General features: G+C 43.4%; 2 protein-coding genes across 2 annotated transcripts in view; one reads left to right on the plus strand and one right to left on the minus strand.

Moving 5' to 3' along the window:
• Ndufb8 (NADH:ubiquinone oxidoreductase subunit B8) overlaps nt 1–3,032 on the minus strand; it is a 12,489-nt gene extending 9,457 nt beyond the window's left edge. Inside the window, exon 1 of the mRNA XM_048807163.1 lies at nt 3,014–3,032. The gene's annotated coding sequence lies outside the window, so the exon portion shown is untranslated. The remainder of the gene's footprint in view (nt 1–3,013) is intronic.
• The window catches only part of Hif1an (hypoxia inducible factor 1 subunit alpha inhibitor), a 23,675-nt gene extending 4,829 nt beyond the window's left edge, over nt 1–18,846 (plus strand). The window contains exons 3-10 of the mRNA XM_015494665.2: nt 3,069–3,341; nt 3,610–3,860; nt 6,453–6,601; nt 8,531–8,676; nt 9,497–9,603; nt 10,005–10,068; nt 10,313–10,423; nt 11,400–18,846. Of these exons, the coding sequence (XP_015350151.1) occupies nt 3,165–3,341; nt 3,610–3,860; nt 6,453–6,601; nt 8,531–8,676; nt 9,497–9,603; nt 10,005–10,068; nt 10,313–10,423; nt 11,400–11,444 (1,050 nt within the window). The 5' untranslated portion in view covers nt 3,069–3,164 and the 3' untranslated portion in view covers nt 11,445–18,846. The remainder of the gene's footprint in view (nt 1–3,068; nt 3,342–3,609; nt 3,861–6,452; nt 6,602–8,530; nt 8,677–9,496; nt 9,604–10,004; nt 10,069–10,312; nt 10,424–11,399) is intronic.
• The last annotated feature ends 376 nt before the right edge of the window (nt 18,847–19,222 follow it).

Here is a 19,222-nt window from a genome sequence, read left to right on the forward strand (position 1 = left end):
TTTCTCCTCTAAGCTTTCTTCCTTTAAATTTTCTTCCTCTGTCTGACTAGCTTGAGAGACCTTCTCTTTTGCTTGATCTAAAATGTCTTTCTCCATGGTCTGAACCTCTAACAATTTACTTAACACTCTTTCAGTTTGTTTTTTACTAATTTCTAATCTGTTATAAAGATAACGCAACCCAATAAGATAACACAAAACAAAACCGAAACAGAATGAAACAAAAACGGAACAAAAAATCGTTGTATCAATTTTCCTACTTTCTTGACATGTGCATTTGTGGTCTATTTCTATCTCTTCCTCAGGGGCGAACAACTTAAAACCTTGAGCCAACCATTTTTTCCAATCTGCCTGAGAAAATTCTAGGGATAGGCAGCTTGAAACAAACACAAAACAAATCAAAACAAGAACACATTGTTTTTTAAAATGGTCACCCATTCTCTCGCCTTCCCTTAGGGGCAAGCAATTTCACTTACCCCGAAGCTTCAGACGTTCCCCCCACGGGCCGCCAAATGCCGCAGTCTGGCTGGGCACAAATCACGAGCCACTGAAGCAGGAACAAACTTTATTTTTAAACTGCAGGAAAACACTTCACACAGCTCCCGGGGAATCCTCCCAAAGCCACGAGGCTTGTCCAGGAACCCCCAGCCAGAAATATCTCTCCCGGAAATCCCTCCTCCTGCACTTCCCCAACCAATGGGAACTCTCGGGGAATCCCCGGAAATCCCCACGAGAACTCCAAAATAGTGCGAGAACTCAAAAGTTGCGGCAGAGGCGGATAGTAATGCCTCGCCTGTCAATCAATACTGTTGGCAAAATGCCAGGGGCCATACAGACTCGGCCGTGGCTCTCAGCACTGCACAATTCTCAGTGTGTATGCATGTGTCACTGTAGTAAGATGCCTTTAATTCTTTAGAGTAAATACGAAGAAGTAGTATAGCTGGTTCATATGGTGGTCCATGCCTAGTCTTTTGAGGAGCCTCTATACTGATTTCCATAGCAGTGGTTTATTTTTAATTCCCAATGTTATAAATTAATATATTCTTGTGAAAATGCAGATAAAACTAAAGCCTGATTTCCATCCCCAGTCCCAAACTGGAGATAACTCCAGCTGGGTATATTATAGTTAGTAAATAGCATAATTACATAGTTTTAAGCTAGTGTGTTAGTTTCTCTTGCTTCATAAAAAGTTAAAATTTATTTTAGGTGCTTAAAAGAAACTATAAAGTTAGTAGCTGAAACAATACCAGTTTATTCTTTCTTTCTTTTCTTTTCCTTTTTTTTTTTTTTAAGTCAGGTACTAGTTAGCTAGGTCCTTAGCTCAGGGTCCCACCAGGTTGAAATCAAGATGTTGGCTGGGTCGTTTGTGGCTTTGTGTCCTTCTCTAAGCTCAATATTTAATGGCAGAATTTAGTTATTTGCATTTGTAGGATTAAGTTCTCCATTTACTTGCTGGCTGTCAACCAAAAAAAGAGTATCAGCTCCCAGAGACCACCTAGCATTCTCTGCCATATAACTGTTTGCTCCTTTAAAGTAAATAGAGAGGATATACATGGTGTCAAATCTCTCTGACCTTCTTCTGTCTCTGACCTGTAGACACAGATTTCTTTTGGGGGGGGTGATGTTGGGGATCGAACCCGGGCCTTGCACATACTAGGCAAGTGCTGTACCCCCGAGCTACATCCTCAGCCCTAGGCCCAGATTTAAAGGGCTTGAGTGATAAATTCAGGCCTACCCAGGCTAAATTTCCCATTTGATTAGCTCAGAAATTAACCGATTAGGGACTTTAATTACATCTTTGCCATATAATGTTATCTAATTATTAGAGTATTGAAGCCAGATTTAAAGTTAGGTAGTCAGTGTAGTTAGATAATATCGAGTGAAATCTAAAATGGAGACCATGCGGAGAATGACTCAGGGAAAACACAGGACAACTCATGGAAGTCCCGAAAAGGCCCTAGGCCAAAGTCCACCTCAAAGAAATGTTAATGAACAGCCCCCAGCAAAAAGGTGCTGACTCAGAAGTCCTTCCTGACCAGATTACTTCTTTGGCCCACCTGTGTCCCACCCCTGGGTCCTTCCCACCTACATTCCATCACTGAAAGAACTATAAAAAGGGGAGACAACATCCCTTCCACGGATTCCACCTCTTGGGTCCCCTTCTTCCTCCGGGAGAAGTCTTTTCTGCTGTCCTTTAATAAACTTTTAATTTCTACTCTGACCTTGCCTCGGCGTGCTTCTTTGGTGTTATTCTTCAACATTGGGGAAGCAAGAACTCGTCACCGGTCAACAGCGGTAACAGTATTACCCTATCATATTCCCAAGTCCTGCTTTCCTTTAAGGGGAGAGATTACACGGGGTGTAAATCTTGGGATCCCTCTTAGAATCTGGCCTTCCACAGTCAGCCATAAGAACTAAGTAAGCAAGAGTAATTGATAAGACCTTTTATAACCAATATAGATTGTTTGGAAATGGGAGAGGCCCATGGTTGGCCACTAATAGTAACACTGTTCCCATGGCAAGAATTTATTCAAGCAGGAGAGATGGTGGCATAGACAGAAAAATCTAATGATACCTTGGTTTTATTTTATTTATTTTTTTAAAAAGATGGGATCTCACTATGTTGCCCAGGCTTGCCCTGGGCTCAAGAGATTCTGTATCAACCTCTGGAGTAGCTGGACTACAGGAGCACACCACCACACCCAGCTCTTCCCTTGATTTTAAAGGAATTCAACTTAGCCTCAACCTTCAAGCAGCCTTTGCCTAACATCTATCAACATAGCAATTTGCTCTTCCTTCTGACATCTTTAGGTGGGTCAAGTGTGCTTCTCTCCCCATCTATGTAAAGTTTAAAGCTTAAACTTTCCTCTTTCTTTGTCTCTTATGTAGGTCTGGGAACACAGAGGTAACAATATTTTGTGGATTAGTTTACTGGGTGACCACCCCTATTCCGTGGGACTGAGGCCTAGCCCTAGTTTTCCAGGAGTGGAGCGTAGGATGCAGATCTATAGGTTACCTTTAGGAGGAGCTCCCCCAGGCCTCCGCGCCGCCTCCTGAATGTATTTGAACAGCTCTCTCTTGCAGTTCGTCTCTATGGTTTCCGTTGTGGTTTTCGTCCGGAATAGGCGGGGCTTCCGCTTCCGGCGGGGCCGTCCCTAGCGGCAGAGATGGCGGCAACAGCAGCTGAGGCTGCAGCTTCGGGCTCTGGAGAGCCCCAGGAAGAGGCTGAAGCCCAGGGCCCAGCCTGGGATGAATCGCAGTTGCGCACTTATAGCTTCCCGACCCGGCCCATCCCGCGTCTGAGTCAGAGCGACCCCCGCGCGGAGGAGCTCATCGAAAATGAGGTGGGGGGCGGGGCCGCGTCTAAAGTGGGAGGGGGAAGAGACCAAGTTGGGAGGAGAGGTCAGGGGCGAATGGTGAGAGAGGTGGGGACTGGCCAGTCCGTGGATTAGGACTTAAAGGGAGATGGAGAGGAAAAATGGATTTAAGGAGTTAGTACTCCTTAACGGGAGAGATTGTTATGAAGCTGGGAAGTAGTTGGAATCATGGGAGGAGAGCTCTCTAGCACCTTGGGATTTCTTTACTTTCTTTTCATCCAATGTTTTCACTTAGGAACCTGTAGTGCTGACTGACACAAATCTTGTGTATCCTGCTCTGAAATGGGATCTTGAATACCTACAAGAGAATATTGGCAACGGGGACTTTTCCGTGTACAGTGCCAGCACCCACAAGTTCTTGTACTATGATGAGAAGAAGATGGCTAATTTCCAGAACTTTAAACCGAGGTCCAACAGGGAGGAAATGAAATTTCATGAATTTGTTGAGAAACTGCAGGATATACAGCAGCAAGGTGGGGACGAGAGGTAAGTTCCCAGATCTTGGTTTTTCACTGGATTTGAGGCATCCGTTTTTCTTTTCTGAACTTGTTTGAAGATGTGGTAGAGTTGGGGGAGTGGAGATTGGTATCTTCCATATCTGTATATCTGACAAGTGAATATTTGACTATTCTGTCCTGTGGGGGGTTTAGTTGTTCTTGGAACTACAACCAGCTGGTTTTTTAGCTTGAGGGTTGAAAAAATGATTAGACTTAAGCTGTGAATCTTTATAATAGTTTCTCATCTTCTTCAAACAGCGAGAGCCACAGTTGTCTAGAAGAGTCAGGCAGCTGAATGAAATGAGTGAAGTTGTCTGGATGGAAACTAATAAAGTTGAAGTCATCATATATGTGTGTGTGTGTGTATATATGTATGTGTGTGTGTGTGTATGTATATATTTGTATATATACATACACACACACACACACTGTTCAAGTGAGAAGTTATTACTTTGCTTGTTTCCATTTGGGAGGGCAGTTGCAGATTACTAGATATTCTGATTTTTCCGAAGAGGTTCAAAATGAGGATTTTTTATTTGCTTAAAATTTTTTAACTTTTAAATGTAGGCAGTAGTCTCACTTTTTTTTTTTTTTTTTTTTAACCAAAAGCTGCAGGGGCCAAACAAAAATGTCTATCATTGGATTTAGCTCTTAGATAGCCAGTTTGCAGCCTTTGTCCTAAAGTATTGTGCTGACTGGGGACAGTTCATGATGAAAAGTTGTATAGTTTGTTGTGATTCTGGTTTAAATGGGTATTGGGAAACTTCGTTTACAGAAAATCAGAGTGGTAGGGAGACTTGCTGTTCCACAGTTATCAGTGATAGATAGCAAACACAAGAAACGTTCAGGAGAATGATTCTTCTCTTCTGCCTTTATTCCAGCTTAAAAGGATAGCATCTTCTATAGGTCCCAGATGGCCTTCATTCGCATTCTGTAAGGTTGCCTCTGGGCAGTTACAGTCATTGAGACTTCATGATGAATGACCATAAGGTTTTGCCTTATCAGTTGACTTTAACACCAACTAACTTCACTATCTAACCATTCAGGTTGTTTAAGTATAATAGGAATATTGTTTAGGGTTATGTTTGGGGAGTGTCCCTGACTCCCCAAAAAAAGTTACTTGTAAATTTTTTTGTGTAAATATGTACATGATAATCTTTAGGGAGAACCCTGAGGTTGTGTTTGAGTCTTGATGGTTCCATGTAGCTAGTGTTTCCAACTTACTAAGATTTCTAATTAATATTGCCGTAACTATTATGATATTAGGCAGTGAGAGGTCTTTGAGCCCTTGAGGGGCTTGCCATTCTTAGGACCAGGACGGAGCTGCTTGTCTCTCCAAATTTTCTCTCTTATTAATGTTTCTTATGGAACTTGATCAAATGTGCATACATTTTTATATCCCTTAAGTAATTTGTGACTTTCCTCAGGTATGTTAGGAACCTGGGGCATGCACCCAGTGAGGTGTCCTCTGTACTTCAACTGTTGAATGCTGTTACAGATAACTGTTGGATCAGTTAAGATAAACTAGTTTCAAGCCAGATCTCAGGGAAATGCAACAACAGTTTCTTACTCCTACTATGTTCATCATGGATCACATCATTTTGTTCTTACATTATCTTATTCACTCTGGGACCCAAATAGCCCCAGTAGCTACTACCTGGAACTTTGTAGTTGCTGTGACAGAAACACATGTGGAGTAGTGTAGACTGTTTTTTAAAATTCTGGTTGGAAGCAACATAATTCCCTTCTCTGAATGTGTCACTGGCCAAAGCAAGTGAAATAAGCATGCCTGGCTTTGAGCAGGTATGGAAGAATAACTTCTCCACAGGGTGGGACCAGCTTTTGATGAACAGTGATAGTTTACCACATAGCTATCACAGGCCAAAGAAGATGTTTCAGGCCTTGAGAGTGAGTCTCTAGAGCAAAGCAGATTCATCATTCTAGCCTTTGTGGAAATACTTCCAGGCAGTTGAAATTGTGTGAAAATTCTGTGTGTGATTACATCATTGTGGAGAACCTAGGATTTTTAAAGGATTTATGCTGTGACACAGAAGATTAAGAATTTTTTTTTTAAAGTTGATGTTGAACAGAGCTCAGAGAAGTTAAATTAGAATTCACTTTTGAGATGGGTATGGTAGCATATACCTCTAGTCTCAGATACTTGGGAGGCTGAAGCAAGAGGATTACTTAAGCCCACAAGTTCAAGACTGTTCTGGGCAACGTAATGAGACTTTGTTTGTTTTCTGGTACTGGGGATCGAACCAAAACCAAGGGGTACTCTACCACTAGCTACATCCCCAACCCTTTTTATTTTTTATTTTGAGACAAGTTCTCCTTAAATTGCTCAGATTGACTTTGAACTTGTGATCCTCTTGCCTTGGCTTCTTAGGTAACTGAGATTGTATGCATGCACCACTGTACCCAGCTCATGTTGGTTAAAATTACATGATTATAGCTGTTTTCTGTGGGAGATGCTGGTGTGGTGTGGATTTGGGTTTGTATTTCCAGATATGAGGAGGTCGTGCCAGGTGTGTGTGTGTGTGTGCATGCACTGATGGAATATTCTTCTTGGGGAATGTAGGTTGTATCTGCAGCAAACACTCAATGACACTGTGGGCAGGAAGATCGTCATGGACTTCTTGGGTTTTAACTGGAACTGGATTAATAAGCAACAGGGAAAACGTGGCTGGGGGCAGCTGACCTCTAACCTGCTGCTCATTGGCATGGAAGGTAAGAAATCTTTCAGAAAGCATCATGGCTTAAAATCACACAAACCTGTTTTATAATCCTGTCTCCACTCTTTTTTTTATTACTATTATTTTTAATTTTTTTAGTTGGCCTTTATTGTATTTATTTATATATGGTGCTGAGAATTGAACCCAGTGCCTCACACATGCCAGGCAAGTGCGCTGTCGCTCAGCCCCAGCCTCCATGACTCTGTACAAGTCACCAAACTTTTTTAAGCCTCAGCTTCCTCATCCCCCAAAAGGAATATGATACTATCTTGTAGCTACAAAAATGAAATGAGAATAAATTTTAAACTAGATTCATGCATTCTAAAAACAAAAACAAAAAATTCCCTTTGCCCTTCCTCATCTGTGTAAGTACATACATTGAGACGTTAGGGACCTCTCTGAAAGGCTGCTACTCTCTTTTGGACCTGTCTATATTCAGAAGATTTTTATTCCAGTCAAAAGTTGGGAAAATTTATTTTTCCAATATAAATTCAACCATTTAGGTAGATATTTATACCTGCATAAATAGGAACATAGCCATAAGTCTGTCTTCCACCTTTGTCTCTCAGCTGCCCCAGTTTCCCTCCTTGGAGGCACTGCATGTTATTAGTCACTTGTGTTTCTTGCCAGAAAATTATATACACATATAAGCAAATACATGAGTGTATTCTTCTGGTGTATGTTTGTTTTGTTTAATTTTGAATAAAAAGGGAAACATTTAGACTCCATTCAGGAGAAAGAACACTATTTACAGGGCAGGATCATTGTCTCATTTTTATTTCCATACTAGCTCAGTGTCATGCCCATCCTTAACAAATGGTAAATAAATTTTGTTGAACAAGGAAACAGAGTCATTACTCATCAGTCACTACTGAGCTCTGAAGTCTCTTCTCCCTTCATTGTCCTTTATTCAGATTTGAATCCTTTGCTACAGTGGGCATAAAAAGTTTCCAGCAGTACAGCTTGTGAAACCAGTTCTTAATTGGTCTGCCAGGAATGAACCATTTCTGGTTTCCTTGATTCTGACCTTTCTGTTGCTTTCCTTTCCTACAGTAGGATGCAGGGAAGTGAATTCCTCAGGTAGAGATGAGAGAGCACCTTTCCTTTGAGGATGCATGTGAACTCTCATTAGCTAAGAAGGCAGCTGTTTGGCATACCCAGGCTGGGCTGGGAGTGTTTTCTAAACTCTGTGCAGATGTGTGTGTTCTACTCAAGGACTGTGCAAAGGATACAGATGTGATCCAGTTATACATGAGTAGGTGGGACATAGAACACTAGGGGAGAACTAATTTATGCATTTTAAGTAATGTGTTAATTTAAATTATACAACAACCTCTTCACTGATCTGATAAGCTTCCTTCTAGTGAGAGTCAGCCGCCCCAGTAAACCCCAGTGTTGCATTGAGAAGTGTTGCATCCCACATGTATGGTGAAGTGGGAGCAAAGGTTTGGAATCTCCAGGTCCCAAAAGAGCTATCCAAAGCAAAAACCTATTCATACAACTTAAAATGACAGGTTAACTCCTCAGAGTAGATAATGCATGCATTGTTGACCAGTCGTTTCTGTTTTATTTCCCTTGAATTCTTGACATAATCAAGAAGGTACAAGTATACGTAGTATCTTACCCTGCCAGACTGTAACATTTTGATCTTGCTTACAGTATAGCAGCAACCATCATTTAGAAATATCTACTTTGCTAGCTGATGGTGGACCCTTACCTGTGATGTTTTCTAGATTTACTATCTATAAAAATGTAACATCTAATTTGCTAAGATTGGCATTGTAATTTCCCTGATTCTGTCTAAAATTTGATTGGGACCCTTAACTGGGAGGGTAGGCCGAGTTTCTCTCCAGCACTGAGCTTTCTGTTTAGCCTGTACACTAGAACCAGTACTCTAGGTAAGAAAATGTCCTTCGTCCTGCAGGAAATGTGACACCTGCTCACTATGATGAGCAACAGAACTTCTTTGCCCAGATAAAAGGCCATAAGCGATGCATCTTATTCCCTCCGGATCAGTTTGAGTGCCTCTATCCATATCCTGTTCATCACCCATGTGACAGACAGAGCCAGGTGAGCTTGTGTGGTTTGAGAAGGGTGTATAACTCTAGATTCTAGGAATGCCTTTGAAATTAAATGGTGGGAATGTCTTTCTCCTTCCCAGTGCCAGGTTTGGTTTACAGGTTGATCATTTCTTACCGATAAGCCCTGAGGATAATTTCATAGTACAGCTCACATAATTCAGGCTTCTATGCTGGTCCTCAGATGTTTATAAGTAAAAACAGCCCACAGAGCTAGTTCTCAGAGGCAGACCCCATCAGTGACGCTGGTGGGCTCAGGTTACTCTGATGGGCTTACAAGTTCATGGAATAAAATGCATATACCTCCATTGGATTTAATTGTTGTTTTTGTCATATATGCTATTTCTTTTTGATACAGAGAAGGATGACTGGAATTGAGCTATGTCACTATGTTTCCTGGACCTAAGTGAGGCTTGTGTTTGCCTTTGTGGCCAGCTACAGACATCCTCTCCTTTTTGAGGAGAAAGTTGCCTTGCTACTTCATGAAGTCTTTGCTGATTAGAATTTGTTCTTTGGGGAAAAGTTTCTGAAGGGTTGTTGATAGATGAGTCCTAATTCCTTACAGGTCTTTGGATCTCAGAAGCACTGAAGCTTAGAATTTTTTATCATTTAACATTCAAGGATGGGCTGCCTTATGTTGTTCTCTGAAAGAGAGTTTAATGTGCATTGTATCTTCTGCTAGATATAAATTCTAAAAACATTTTTAAAGGCATCTTTTACTTTTTTTAAGTACCAAAGTAACTAGTACATAGTGATTACTTGTAGAAACTGTTGACTGACTGCTCTTTTTTCTTTTGTTTTGAACCTCTTAGGTGGACTTTGACAATCCTGACTACGAGAGGTTTCCCAATTTCCAAAACGTGGTTGGTTATGAAACAGTGGTTGGCCCTGGTGATGTTCTTTACATCCCAATGTACTGGTGAGGAGGTGGCTAGGGATGGGTGCCTCTTGGGAACTTCCTCATTCCCTAGAAAGCTTTATTTATTTATGTCTATTAAGTTGTGGCAGGATTGCTCTTATATGGTCTAGAGGACCATTGGCATATACAAATGTGAGCATACTGATCATGGGGGAAAAGACAATCCTATCTCCAGGAAAAGAGGACCATTCCTCAAATCTAAAGAGATCCCAGGGCTTTTGGCTGAAGAAACTGTTCTTGCCTTTTTGGTGTTTAGAAACTGAACACTACTGCCTGTAGCCCATGTGTTTTATAGGATGAGCATAAAGATTGCATCTTTGCTGTTTCCTTTAACTGGTCTCGTATCTAATTTTCTATCCTTCATTTGAAAAGTAAACAGGAGCTTGTTTGTTTTCTTGCAGGTGGCATCACATAGAGTCATTACTTAATGGGGGAATTACCATCACTGTGAACTTCTGGTATAAGGTGAATATGGTTTCTTTTTTTCCCCCAGATGAAACTGAGGCTGGGGTGAGGTAGGTGTAATAAATGGTTTGGGAGCTTCTGTGGAGTTGTTGGCTGTTCTTGGAGGTGATTCTCCAGGTCTTTGGGGGAGATGAAGAGGATTGAATTAGTTTCTTGGAAGGGAGAATGGTATAGGAGTGGGTGGAGTGGGTGACACTGGTGCCTACTGCTAAAGGCATTTCCTGAGCTGCTGCTTTCTTTGTAGGGGGCACCTACCCCTAAGAGAATTGAATATCCTCTCAAAGCTCATCAGAAAGTTGCCATAATGAGAAACATTGAAAAGATGCTTGGAGAGGCTTTGGGGAACCCACAAGAGGTAAGTCAGAGTTGGTGTGACATTCTCCATAACTCCGCTCAGTATCTGATGTCCTCTCTCTCCATAGAGGTTATGGGTGTGTTTAAAAATCCTGTTTTCTGGTAAGGGCTGGGCTTGACTGGCGGATCAATTATAATCTGTTCCATGCTAGTAGTAATGTTCCCCATGGGGATTGTGTGCCAGCTGGGGACCCCTGAGGGGATTCTTCTGGAACGGAAAGCGTGCAGTAAAGCATCTCCGTGTGCTCTTGCAGCTGGCCAAGGCTGCTCTAGGTAGTGTTGAAACCTGCTTCCCACGCAGGTACACCACTGGCCTATTGGGTAAATGGGGGAGGTTTGTATTTGTAATGCTCTCACCTCCTTCCTGAGGGTAACCTTGGCATCCACAGATGCCTGTGGAGTAGGGAAATGGCACCAGACCCAATTACATGGCCTTTTGTTGAAGATACAGAAGCATTTAGCTGTTTTCTTTGTACTGGGCATTGAATCCTGGGTCACTTTATTACTGAAATATATCCCCTGTTCTTTTTATTTTTATTTTGAGACAGGATCTCACCAAGTTGCTAAGGCTGGCCTTGAACTTGTAATCCTCCTGCCTCAGCCTCTTGAGTTGCTGGGATTACAGGTGTGTGTCACAGGCCTGGCTACATTCAGCATCCTTTAGGCACATTGGAGAAATACGCAGAATTGCTCTTGGGTGTTTGGAGATTATTAGTTCTTTTGACCTTCTCTTGTCTGTTGGTGCTGCTTACAGATACAGGATGTTTTGATAGGGAAGGTAATGCAAGATGGCTCTCCAAGATGGGTCATGTCTACAATATTGGGTTGACCTTTAGGAAGGTTGTTTAGAGGGTTCACAGGATTGAATAAAAACTTTGTCCCTTTCCTTGGCTGAACACTTAATATCTCTAGAAATTCCTAGTTCAATTTCTAGGACTAGAGGACAATTCTGATTGGCTCCTCCTATCTCTTTACAGGTGGGACCTTTGTTGAACACAATGATCAAGGGCCGATACAATTAGCCTGCCAGGGGTCCAGGCCTCCTGCCAGGTTACTGCTATCCCGTCCACACCGCTTCGTTGATGAGGACAGGAGACTCCAAGCACTAGTATTGCACGCTGCACTTAATGGACTGGACTCTTGCCATGGCCCTGGAGGCAGGTGTTTGGGGCAAGGCAGGGTGGTTGGCACTCCACTCCCATTTGGAGGAACTTCTCACCCTTGCCTCTTGTGCCCCATCACTCTCCCTCTCTGACCCCCTAAAGTTCTGCATTCAGTGTGTGGAGTCCCAGCTTCTGGTTGTCATCACGTCTGTGTTTGTTAGTCTGTCAACTTCAGGGTGTATGTATGTGTGTGTATGTGTTCATGCACACACATAATGTTTCTTTTCCTCGTTCTCTTCTTCTGGGTCTGGCTCTCAGCCCTATCTCCTGTAACCTCAGTGCCTCAGCCTGAGAGAGGAGATGCTCTTGGACCTGCACTGCATCTGGGCTGTAGGGACAGAGTCCAACTCTTAGGCCAATCTGTCTCCTGCCAGTTTTTGCAGTCAGGCTCTAGGCTGGGTAGGAATGGCTACTGGTACTCTAAGGGGGAGATTGAAAGGGAGGCTTGCTTTTGAGAGCCTAAATATAAATAGCCTTCCAGTGGGAGAGGATTAGATAGGGTTCCAGCTGGGACCACCAAGCTTAAGCCATACATGGAAAGGAACCTTGGAACATAAGAACCTAACATTGTGTATACGTTCCAAATTATAAACACAATTTTTCTCTTTCAGCACCAGCTCTTGCCCCTCTGCTAGGTATCAGCGGGGGTTCTAGCTGTGGCTTCTCTAGGCTCTAGGGGTACAAGCTTGTGTGTATATGTGTGCACCTGTGTGTGCACACACATGCATATACTTCTTTACACACTGGTATGCATGTGTACACACTGGCCAGCCTCCCTGTTTACTAAGGTTCTCTACAGCTTACCTTTTCCAGTGTGACAATACAGTGTGAGCCCCCAGAAGTACTACCTGACAGCCTGCAGCTTTTTAACTCGGATTTTAGCCATCATATGTTGGTTCGGTCTCACTACAACCTACCTGAGACTGACTGGCTAAAGCCTCTGGGTCCTATGTCCCTCCCTGTCCAGGCCATATTCTCTACTGCTGAGCTTCCTGGCTGAGTAGATGAAATGGGGTTAAGCTTAGGCAGCTATCTCACTACCTGTCATTCACCTCAGGGCAAGGGCAAAAAATGTAGCCTTGCCTGTTTAAGCCAGCGCCTCTGCCAGACCCCACTGTAATGTTCCCTGATACCCTCAGTAGGATAATTGGTAGAGCATGGAAGTAGAATTTCATTTTCTACTACTCATGGGAACCCCTCTCAGGGCTGCATTTACAGCAGGGCAGCAGAGTATTACACAAGTCAAAGAGCCATCATTCACATCTATTCAGTGGGAGTGGGGCCCTTGGAATTGGGCAGAGTGGTAGTAAGAGTCTACTTACTTCCAGTTCCATCTTTGACATCCTTTTCTTTCTGGAAGGGAAGAGGAAATTGGAAGACTCTGATTTTATTCGCTCCCACCATTTTTATTTTTATTTTTTTCGGCCAAAGGTTTTACTTCCAGTGTCTGAGCTGTGGCTCTCACTCCTGAAACTCAGTTTACAGTGCCCTGATGGACTGAGAAGATATATGTGTGCATGTGCGCACCTGTGTGTGTATTTTGGGGAGGGTGTTCATTTTAATACCCCATTCTGGGGTTTTCTGATACAGTATGGTTGTGCAGACATGGTACCTTCTGAAGTATAGCCCTTTCAAATACAGCCAATGCTGGGAAATGTGATTGCAGTGAACTCCATGCCTCCATCTCTCTGGGGAAAGAGGAGTGCAGCAAGAGAAAGGCAGAGGATAAACTTGGCCATAATCGCACTTGGAAAGAGCAGATTATTTTCATTCTCCTCAACAGGTTTGCTGCATTCCTGGCTCATCCCTCAAAGAGGTGGATGAGATGCAGCAGGGCATCAGGTGCCACCTGGTTGGTCCTCGCAGGGTGCTGTTCTAACACAGGTCTGACCTAAGGTGGTTAAGAGGGAGAGAACCTTTGCAGGATTGTTCCTGATCCTTGAGAAATTATAATAGCCACCCTGATTTTTAGACACCTAATATGTGCCTAGTGCTTTGATCTTTGTTCCTCACTATCCTGCAAGGTAGGTATTCTCACTTTACAGATGAAGAAATGGGCTCAAAGAGATTAAGTTATTGGTGGCAATCAAGATTGAAACCTAGTCTGTTTGGCTGCAAACCCTTGCTCCTTCCTTTCCACCAAATTGTTGATTCTTCCACCTTCCTTTATTCCCTTGTGCCACAGCCCTGCCCCTAGGCCTTACCTTCTAGTGGCTGCTTGCAGGTGCAGTCCAAGGAGGTGAAGATCCAGATTGGGGTGAAATCCCTATATAGACTATAGCTAAAGACATGGGAAAACTGCTTGGGAAGCCATATTACAGGTTAGGAATGTTAGGAGCAACTATGGGGGAATGAGCTCTATTTTCTATTGTGTTACGGTATGTCCTTGAATAGGTTCCATAGCCCTTCCCAGTGTGCTTCTGCATCATAGAATTGAAGCTCTAATTCTAGATCCATAGTTTTGATTCATATTCTGCTGCTCCCCTACCCACGGGAAAGACATGGGGGCTCTTCCCTTTACTCACCTAGAGTAGGACTATTTAGATTCAAGTTTTGTTAGCAGATGAAACATTACTGCTACATTGTTGCCCCCATCCCAGCCAGTAGCACAGGAAGCCACATGCCAAGGAAAAGTGGGGACTGGGGCCTCTCTAGAGGTCAGCCATGCAGCAAGCTCTCATTTTTACACCAATAGGTAGAGAGGGAATACTGTTTTGCAAAGTCAAATATTTGTTGGGGGGTTGGAGTTCGGGGGTGGAGGAAGGGCTGTTCTGGGCATCAGTTGAGCAGATGCCCAGGATGCCTGGGGGAGACCAGCTTCCCCTACAAATCAGAGCTCTAAATTACAAGGTTTTTACCAACGCGAACAGTTGGGGGAAGTCGTCTGCTCTCATTTGCGTAATGGTTTCTGTCACTGGTGATTAGACACAGGATGAAGGAAAAGAAATTTGACAATTAGGAATGAGCGATCATTAATCTGAATCTGTTAGAAGACAGAGAGAGGAAGGATCCTTACCAGTAGGCCAGCCCAGTGTAGGGAGACACTCCCTCTGTCCCCCAGAGATTTCTGAGCCAAATACCCTTTCAGTGTTACCACAAGTGGGCAGAGATTGTATTTCTTAACAAACTAGGGGCCTATTTCTCAGCCTGAGATGGATACAGAAACAGACATCTTTGGGTTTGAGCCAACAGAGATAGAGATAGATGGGTGTCCCATAGAAGCCTTAGGGTGAAGAATAACAATGAGTTTTTTGTTTGTGGGAGATATTTCTATAGTAGTCAATACTCTTGATCCCCCACCTGTGATAAGTATTTTTCACATTCCAGCACATCAGGGTGTGTGAATAAAACCTGCTCTTTATGAAACTCCAGGAATTTCTGCTTAGTTGGAGAGGAAACCACATGAGAGAAGCAAAGGTTCTCATCCATATGTGTTGTACACCAATGTGGAGAGAGGAGGAAGATGGGTAGAGAGAACAGCTTTCTAGGTTCCTTGAAGCTCTGGACTCTCCAGGTAGGGACGTCATCCCAGACTTCTCCCATCAACATTGATCCCCCTTAACGCACACACACAGCTGTGGCTGTGTGGAGAGCACTGAAGTCCCTGGCTTAAACCTGTGACTTAGTGGTGAAGTTAACTGCTCAGTTTTAGGGTATGGAGAATCCTAACAAGATCCTTTCATGTCACCTCATCTCACCTCTCTTCTCTGTCCCTTCAAACTTCAAGGACATTAGTAATTGGCACCAAGTGGTATTTGTTCCTCAGAAAGTTCCTTAGATAAGAGGCTCCCTCAAGTGAAGGCAGTGGGTCTCTCAGAAAGTGAAATTGCCAACAGTTAGACTGTATCTCCTCCATAAGTTCCTTACCTGTGGCTCTTCTACCCTTCAACATCTGGTGCAGAATTTAACAAGGGCTGCTGTCAATGACCCTCAGTTACCAGTTGTAAATAAATGGGGTGGATAGTGGGGTGTGCCTGGTTATAACTGAGGGAGTTTGAGAAGTTCTTGCCTTTCAATGCATGTCCCTTTCTTTGAGACCTCCAGCTGTTTGTCCTCTGTCCCTGCTCACTTACCTTTTGTGTCTTCTCAGATTGCATGTTCTAAAGGAATGTTCCAGCTTCCTTTTCCAGAGCTTTCCCCTAGTTTCTACTCAGCTTCTTTCTGCCCAGGCTCTCCAGTGGCCCCTTCACCAAAGCGTTTTTCCCAATTGTCCTTCCCTCAGAAACTCCACTGGTTTCGTGTTTGGATAGATCGTCTAGGATCCCTCTCTCTGGGGTCATTCCTGTTCCTCTTGGGTCCGTCTTCTGTTTCTGACCTCAGGTAGCTCTGTTGATTTACCCCTGGTTAGTCCCTTTTTGTTGTGTCTGCTCTGTCCCCTTGATGTTCCTTTTGTATATCCTGGTTTACCTTTATCTTGTCTCACACTTGAAGTTCTGTCTTCTTGTCCTTGGCCAGCTCTGCCTAATCCTTGTAGGTCATAGAATCCCTGCAGAGCACTTTGGGGGACATTTCTCTCAGAAATTGTCAGCCATAAGCTCACCAGTTTATGATCAGTGAGGCCTCCAGGATGGGTTAGGGGATGGACCTAAAGGGTGAGAGAGATTGGTCAGGAGATTCCCAGAATAGCGCTGGGCTTGGAAAGCTGGGAAAAAAAGGAAATTTGTGTTTCCATCTAAATGCATCTGTGTGCCTTAGGGTCCAGCAGTTCAGGGATGAGGGGCATTTTGTGAATGTTTCCTAAATTCTCTCAGGTCTTTGGCCCAGTGTCACCAAGTTTGGCTGACCTTGGTATTTTAGTGGTTGCTGGAAGGAAAATAGCATATTGAGTAGTCTGGCATCAAGAATGGGGAGGTGTCAGATAAGAACAGCCCTAGAGGGTGGGAAACAGGAGAAAGGGGCCAAGTGGTTAGCTTATCCCCAGACTATTCTCCATTCCTCCAAGAATTGAGTACAAGAGCTGATTTAGGGAGTTAAAAACACTCCCCATTCCCCACCAAAAATCTGCTCTAATATTTTGAGAAGGAGCATGTGCCCTTTTCCTTTCAATGGGAAAAATCTAGCATAGTGTTTAAAAGCATGGGTTTTGGAGTCAGATGTGTTCAGATTACTAGCTTTGCTACTTACTAGCTGAATTTGACCTCAGTTGATTTTCTTAACCTCTCTGAGCCTCAGTTTCCTCAACTCTAATGATATATGGGGGTGGGGGTAGGGAGCCACTGAAAATATCTACCTCAGGGTTGTTGGATTAACCGAAACAATGTCTGTAAAGCTTTAGCACAGTGCCTGGCAAGCACTTAATAAACAGCTGTGGTGGTGGTGGTGGTTACATTTATTATGTGACTTACTGTGAGACTTGGTTTTGGTGATATTTAAAAAATTTCCAGTGATTCCTTCCCTTTTGAAATAAGCATAGGAAGAATAGGAAGTAATGTGCCTGAGAAGCATGCATTGAGTTAGAGACAAAAGAGTCTCGGTACCTAAACCCATCCTAAATAAGTGTCAGTTGCCTTTCAGCCCGCTCAGCCAGACTCAGACTCAGACTGCTGTACACAGCATCCTGGACCCTAGGCGTGGAGCAGTTGGGTCTGAGCTCTTCTGAGTGTCAGGCTGCAGCAGGCAACTGAGCAACTCCCCCCTTCCACCTGGAGAAGCTGTTGCCTCCTCACACCATGAGACACTGATCAGCTCCTGAGCATCACTCCTGCCTGTACATGGTACCAGTCCCTACCCTTTGTTGACTGATGACTTGCAAGGACACTGTCACCACTGCTGTCTGGGGAATGATCTAATAAAACTTCTTTTCAACAATATTAAAAATATCTGAAACACATTTAATGAAAACAAAAGACATCAGAGAGAGTAAGGAAATAGTTCCCTAAAGAGGTACTGAAGGTTTATGTGAGGTGGCAGTGGCAGGTAGAGGGCAGGAAGGAGACCCTGGGATGTATACAGCATGCACCGTGTGAGATGCAGGAGATGGGATTGGCATAGGTGTCCATGCTAGTCTAGAAGCAGAGGACCAAAGGTTTGGGAATGGTACCTTTGCACATTTTTGAATTTTCACTTCTGACCATGTTATTTGAGCAAAACCCCAGCCAGGTTATAGTTGGCATGGCCATTGTTCTCACAAGGATTTGTGATTCACTAACAAGAACTAAGTTTGGAGATGACTCCTGGCTTTGAATCCCCACTTGACACTCCCTAATTCTGTTACTTCAGGTTAAGTTAACATCACTGAGTCTCACCACCTTTCCTGTGAGGGATAGGTAGTTGCATGTAGTTTGCAACATTGTTATGAGGGTTTGTGAGAATGTTTTTAAACCCTTGGATCAGGGTAGGCATTTGGGAAACAGGTTTATCATGAAGACTGAACAGGTTTTGTTAGTGCAAAAGTAGAAACTGCTAGAAGCAGGGCCTTTCTAACCCTCAGGATACAATGTTAAAAGTAGAATCACAGAAGAGTGACTTGGGGTGGGGGAAGCAAAACAGAAAAGATAAAAAGACATGGAAGGGACTGGAAGTCCATGAAGGACAGGGCTGGGAACAGTTCTGCTAGTGTAGGATCTTGAACAGGAATGAAGGGAGATCTAGGCTCTGGAATGCCATCTTGTCCCCAGAAGAACAAAAGGAACAGAGTGGGAGGGTGCCTGTGCAGGACACAACTACTGGGTGGAAAGAACATAAGGTTTGGGTGCAGTGAACCTCAGTGTGGAACATAGATGTACTTTGCACAGGCTGGGTGACTTCAGGTGTGTTGGTCTCGCTATGCCTCAGTCCCCTCATCTTTAAAGTTAATAATACTACCTTCCTCCCAGACTTTGTGGGGCTATATATGTGAAAATGCTATGTAAACTAAGCACTATATAAATGTCAGTTGTTGGATTGTTATTGGGAGTGGGGATTTGGTAGAGCTTTTACAGAGAGGTTAAGAAACTTCTACCAGTTTCCAGATTAAAGCCTCTCATGGTCTTGGTAAAACACTATCACGCTGCTGGTATTTGACTAGTAAGGTTTTGATTTAAGAAGGAAAAGCAGTAGTGTGAGCAAGAGAGTGAGTTTTGAAGCTACATGGACTAGGTTTGAATCTTGGTTTTGCCTATTCCTAACAGTGAGACTGTCAGATTACTTAATGTCTCTGAGCTTGGATTTCTTAACAGGTCTCCTCATGTGGCTGTTGGGAATGAATGAGACAACTCAAGTAAAACAGTTAACTCAGTGCCTAGTGCCAATTAAAGTGCTCAATAAATGTTATTTTCCTTTCTTCCGTTCTTTTCTCCTTAGGAAGCATTTCTTTACCCAGCATAAAAGGGAGGACTCAGTTGTCCATGTCTTAATATGAAACATACCAGGCTTCCCCACTTTTTTAGGGTGAGATCAATGGCCCTAGGGAAGTGTGTAGGTGGGGAGTCGGGTGGACTCCATGGTAGTGGGCATAGAGTGGTCATCTAGTCAACATGGGAGTGGAGTGCAGACGATGATTCTGAGAGGTGAAGTCTTAAGAGAGAAGGTGAATTATGAGTGCCTGAGGGAAAAGCCAGACAGGGACAGGACACCAAGGTAAGGGTGAGGAGACCAGAGTTCTGTCAACAGAACCTTAGGAACTGTAACCACGGTTCAAAGCTGTGCGAAATGCTGTG

This window comes from Marmota marmota, unplaced genomic scaffold (assembly GCF_001458135.2).
Source record: "Marmota marmota marmota unplaced genomic scaffold, marMar, whole genome shotgun sequence".
NCBI classification, from domain to species: Eukaryota; Metazoa; Chordata; class Mammalia; order Rodentia; family Sciuridae; genus Marmota; species Marmota marmota.